Source organism: Micromesistius poutassou, assembly GCF_964030765.1.
Source record: "Micromesistius poutassou genome assembly, chromosome: 10".
Classification (NCBI taxonomy): domain Eukaryota; kingdom Metazoa; phylum Chordata; class Actinopteri; order Gadiformes; family Gadidae; genus Micromesistius; species Micromesistius poutassou.
Genome location: NC_140280.1, coordinates 4,061,534 through 4,067,533, shown reverse-complemented (window position 1 = coordinate 4,067,533; position 6,000 = coordinate 4,061,534). Strand labels below are relative to the sequence as shown.

The following is a 6,000-nucleotide window of genomic DNA, read 5'->3' as shown; positions in this document are numbered from 1 at the left end:
CGGAGCTAACCAAGACTCCGGGCGTATCCGGGCGGTAAAACAGCAACGCTTTTGGCCCGCCTATATCAGATACACCGATGTGATTGGTTAATGTTCTGGGCCAGGGGAATCGGGGAGTGACTATATTGCTCGTTCCCATTGTGACTCGCTGAGCAAATTCAAATTGTGCTCTCGCGAGAACTCTGGATTTCCAGGGTAAAGATACCTAGGATAAGATGCTACACAATGCTCAGTACTATTTTTAAGTGCAAGGACGTACAACATACAATAAGTGCGTAAGAGGGGTGTGGTGGGGTAAATGCTAATTTGTGCTCTACGTTAGATACACATACGGATACTGACGGAGCTTTCTATCCATACTCTGCGTACATTTCGTCTTTTCATTTTATTTTTACTTTATTGGAGTAACTTTTGAATCTGAACAATGCCCTGTAGATGATGTTTTGCTCAACGTCTGTTCCAACGTCTGTTGTACGCATGAAAGTATGAGGGCAGTGACATATAGAACGTTGATAACGAGTCTTGAGTCTTTTGTGGAAGCTGGAACGAGGCCTTTAAATCTACATGGGGATAGGGTCCTCTTCAGTCCTCATGGGGGCCGCCATTTTGCAACGCCATGTTTCTACAGTAGCCCAGAACGGACAAACGGCTCTGAGGGTTTTAAAATCTTGTTTGGTGTGTTTGATGGTTGGTATGAACGCACCGGAAGACGGGGAAGACGAAGAAGAGGAAGTGGTTACTGGCAACTTTTCAGCGGTGTGAGAAATCTTGGTGGAGGTTCATGGTGTTTTTTAGCATTACAAGTACGGTTCCACAATCTGGAACAATTACAATCATAATCGTTATCTTAATGATCGGCCGTGACCTCTTCTGCCCCACAAAACATAACTGAAATCACTAAACTGAGGGTCAAACTGAGAAAAATGGCTTTTAAGTGTTTTAACTGGCCTGATAACTATAGGTAAGAGTGATATCAGTTAAATATAACACAAAGCAAAAATTGAAGTCTGAAATGTTGTCACAATATGAAACATATAGGCCTATCAAGAAGTTCATCTTTAGTTATAAATCAGTTTTGACAAAGAGTGATTAATGCGTTGAGCCTTGAGCAGCAGCAGTATTCCAGACTAAATAACTCAATACAGTGCATATAGACCTGCATCCCTTGACTCCTGCAACTCGATGCTGTCTGACTGGCCAGTACAGGCCGCCTTACAGACCAGTACAGGCCGCCTTACAGGCCAGTACAGTCCACCTTACAGGCCAGTACAGGCCGCCTTACAGACCAGTACAGGCCGCCTTACAGACCAGTACAGGCCGCCTTACAGACCAGTACAGTCCACCTTACAGGCCAGTACAGGCCACCTTACAGGCCAGTACAGTCCACCTTACAGACCAGTACAGGCCGCCTTACAGACCAGTACAGGCCGCCTTACAGACCAGTACAGTCCACCTTACAGGCCAGTACAGTCCACCTTACAGGCCAGTACAGGCCACCTTACAGGCCAGTACAGTCCACCTTACAGACCAGTACAGGCCACCTTACAGACCAGTACAGGCAAGCTTGCAGGCCAGTATATGCCAGTACAGGCCAGTACAGGAGACTGGTTGTCATGGTAACCTATGAACTGAACCCCTCAACATGGCTGCCCTCACAGTGAAAGCTACCATGGTATTCACTACATAACCATGGTAATACTGGAATCACCATGACTCAACATCACCATGGTGTATCCAGTGTTACCATGGTGACTGATTACAAAGATACCATGGTGATTGAGACTGTACCATTGGTTACTGGCTGTGACTACATAACTACGTTACCATGATAATGCCGTTACCGACTGTGACCATGTTACCATTGTGATAACACCATCACTGGCTGCCACCACGTTTCCATGGTGATTACACTGTTCCCCGATGTGTGACTGCAACGTAACCATGGTGATTACCAACTATCAACTGTAACTACCTGACAGATGGTGACCACAATGTCAACATGCCGACCACAATGTTACCATGGTGACCACGTTACCAGTGGTGTGTACACAGTTACTTGACTGTCCTACCAGCTCTGAGCTGGAGAATCCATCTGCAGGCTGAAGTGTCGTTTGTTTGTCTTGGATGACAGAGGAATGCTTTCACACACTCTTCATCTCAGACCTCTGCCCTCCATCAATTCAGTTCCACTCTTCTTCTTCTTTGAAACAATAGACTGAGAGATGAAACATACTCCCAAAGCTTTGTTAATGGACAGAACTATAATCACTGATTGAATGCTAAGTTAGTAGTAAGTCAACGTTAAAGAGCAGAGACAGTGAGGGAGAATACCTATATTATACCGTTTTTGATTGTTATTGTGTCTTATTTGATTTTTTTTTCTCCATTATATTTGATTGTATAAGTAAGTAACAAAATTGACGGTGCTCCTGTTATTATCTGTAAACGGGTCAGGTGGAGAGTTCTAGGAGAACCTTTATACATTATCTTTCTAATTAAACTAGTGATCGTTTTTGAATGAATCACTCCCTCCCGACGGGAGTACAGAGGTGAGTCCGGGGTTTAGTCGTTAAAGAAGCATTTCTCTGCAACTTCTCTGGTGTCTGGTGTGAGGTGCGTCTCTGCAGGCTGAACGAGGAGCGCTACTCTCCGCTAACGCCGCCCCTCCCATCGGCGCTGTGTGCTCTGTCGCCCCCCGCAGGTCAAGCTCATGAAGTACACCTGTAAACAACTGCAGTTCAAGCAGAAAGTGTCGGCGAGCGATCGACCCACAGCGCTGGACAGCTACCCCAAGCTCAAGGACTGGCTCTACACCGTCAACCTCCGGCCCGAGCTCATCAAGGTGTGTTCATGTCCCTCTTGTTGTCTGTGTGTTTATTATTCAGAAGTCAAATGACACGAGGCGAATGATTTGCATGCACGCTACAGTGGAATGTGTTTCACCTTCCCCTTTAGTCGTGTTCAGAGTGAAGAGTGGAGACATGCAGAGACACACAGAAATGTACGGAGACACACAGAGACACACAGAGACACACAGAGAGACACACAGACACACAGAGAAACAAACAGAGACACACAGAGACACACAGAGAAACAAACAGAGACACACAGAGACACACAGAGAAACAAACAGAGACACACAGAGACACACAGAGACACACAGAGAGACACACAGACACACAGAGAAACAAACAGAGACACACAGAGACACACAGAGACACACAGAGACACACAGAGACACACAGAGACACACAGAGAGACACACAGAGAAACAAACAGAGACACACAGAGACACACAGAGACAGACAGAAACACACAGTGACACACAGACACACAGAGACACACAGGGACACACAGACACAGAGAGACACACAGAGACAGACAGAGACACACAGAGACACACAGGGACACACAGACACACAGAGACACAGAGAGACACACAGAGACAGACAGAGACACACAGAGACACACAGAGACACACAGGGACACACAGACACACAGAGACACACACACACACACACACAGAGACAGAGACACACAGAGACACACAGGGACACAAAGAGTCACACAGAGACACACAGAGACATACAGGAAAGAATGAGGGGCATATGTACAGCAGTAATAACATATATGTAGAATAAATAAAGTGTGAATGTGTGTGACGCATATGTCGGGTCTCTTAACTTCATACATTTTGTATTTAAGTAGACGTTTGTGTGAGATATGTTGGTGCATGAGTTGCACTCATCTTTCGCTTCTTTAGCGAGGCTTAGCCAAGGCATTCCTCTTGTGGTGTTTGGCTTTTGTTCATGTTGGATCACACCCGACAGTGCACATAAAGTGTTACTGGGTAATATTTAGCTATTTGGTCATTCAGCAGACACTTTAATACCGAGCGAACTGACAGATGAATGCAGAGAAACGTCATAAAAAAAGATCAAGCAGGGGTTGAGGCGTCTTCAAGCTGACGTCAGGACGCCTTGCAGCTAGGCCGAGGGCGTTAGCGTTCAGCCCGAGACTAAACGGGCCTTCCCTCACCCCACCACCGCAGAAACCATTGGCAGAAGGCCCGTGGAACCACCGTCAACACCGTCTGATTACAGTAAACACGGCGTTCAGAAGCCGCGTCTTTTAGACATCTCTCTCCCTACTACAGCGAGTGAATCAAACGGCCACGGAAACCTTTTCTGACACCGCAGAGTCAGGGACCAGGAATCTCACGGTTGCACTCGACATCTGACGCCAGCCAGCCAGGGTAAGCCCCCCCGAGAGTGCCGGCTCCGAGGGCTGAGCGCGCGCTCGGGGGGGGGGGGGGGGGGGCGTCGGGCGTCGTGTTGAGGAGGAGTCAGACGGAGGTGTGGTTAGCGAGGCCCGCGTCCCACACACACACACACACACACACACACCACAGACAGCTCAGGGCGACGTTCAGGCCTCTCTGTGCGGCGACGCGTGGGCTCTGGTTCCAGGAATCGCTTCACGTGCACGGCACCTACGCACACCCACCCTGACGCCGTCTAGCAGGTGCACGTGACGCATGCAGCCGTGTAGCATGTAGCCATGCACCCATGTAACACGTACCCATGCACTCATGTAGCATGTACCCATGTAGCATGCACTCATGTAGCATGTACCCATGTAGCATGCACTCATGTAGCGTGTACCCATGTAGCATGCACCCACGTAGCTTGTAGCCGTGCACCCCACCCCACCATGCACTCATACACCACGCATCCATGCTGAGTCTGGCTGCATGCTGAGTCTGGCTCCATGCTGGCAGCCAGCAGTAGAACCAAGCTCCTGGTCTTGGCACCAGCGATAGCAGGGGAAGGTGCACAGCGTTACATAAAGGCCAGTGTTTGGTATCCAGTGACACCCGCGCCTACGCAAATCCTGACAGCCAGTTTGGTTTTCTCGCACGTTAAGACTCCTCTTTAAGTCCTAAGTACATGTTGTTGTGTGTCGTGATTTAGAGGCGCCCTGGCTGTTGGACTGCCCTCTCTAAACAGAAGCTGAGTACTCCGTAGAAGTGTTGATTATTCTGCATAGACAATGTTTAACGCTCAGATTTCAGCTCGAACTCCTATGCAAATAACGATATGTTGAGATCTGACTCGTTTAATTTGTATGTTGTACATCCTTGCACCTAAAAATAGGATCTAGTTTTACGTTGCGTCTTATCCTAGCGATCTGTGTTGTATACGGGGAATGGGTTAACCTAGTGAGTGTATGAACATCCTTACTGTACCGACAGAGATATATTGTTGTTTCTCTTTCTTCTGACAAATGTAGATGTTGTTAGTCGCCCCGAATGTAGATGTAGATGATAGAGGGGTGGTCTTTTCAGTGTTTCTCCAGCTTTGCTGTCGTAACGCTGGCAGATAGTGCAGTGTTTCCACGTGTGTGTGTGTTTGTGTTGAAACTGATAATGAGAGAGCAGTTGGCCTTTGTGTTGCGGTACCCGCCTCCGCTGCCTGCCGCAGTGCCTTTGATCCAGCGCAGCAGTCATGGGTTGAGACCCCAGATATGATCTCTGGGTGTTTAACCTTTTGGTGGAGAGAGGCGTGTACAGTCAGAGTTTCCCCACAAAGACCTCAGCCTCCTACCTCTTTGTCTCTGCTCTCACCTCCCTCGCTGTGTCTCTGTCTCTCTGTCTGTCGGTCTCTCTCTCTCTCTCTCTCGCTCTCTCTCTCTTTCTCTCTCTCTCTCTCTCTCTCCCTCACTCGCCCTCTCCCTTTCTTTCTCTCACTCCTCCCTCTCCATGTCTTTCTGTCTCTCTGGCTCTCCGTCTGTCTCTCTCTATCAATTTCTCTGTCTCTCTCTGACTCAGTATCTTCTGTGGTCGATTGTCCCACCTATGAGAGTTCTGTAGAAAGCGAAAGCGAGAGACATTTTGCATATAGTCTCTCGCCTCTCTCTCTTTCTCTGGCCTTCTCATTGCGTACCTCCTTCTTGCGCTCTCTTCAATTCACTTATCTCTCGCTCTGTGAATGCTTGCTG

At 48.2% G+C, this 6,000-nt stretch overlaps 1 protein-coding gene across 5 annotated transcripts in view; it reads left to right on the top strand.

Moving 5' to 3' along the window:
* Positions 1-6,000, top strand: part of ksr1a (kinase suppressor of ras 1a) — a gene marked incomplete at its 3' end in the record, with an annotated part of 35,564 nt that overhangs the window by 10,829 nt on the left and 18,735 nt on the right. For all 5 annotated transcript variants that reach the window (XM_084474507.1, XM_084474509.1, XM_084474508.1 and 2 more), the window contains exon 2: positions 2,702-2,842. In XM_084474507.1, coding sequence (XP_084330633.1) covers positions 2,702-2,842 — 141 coding nt within the window. The remainder of the gene's footprint in view (positions 1-2,701; positions 2,843-6,000) is intronic.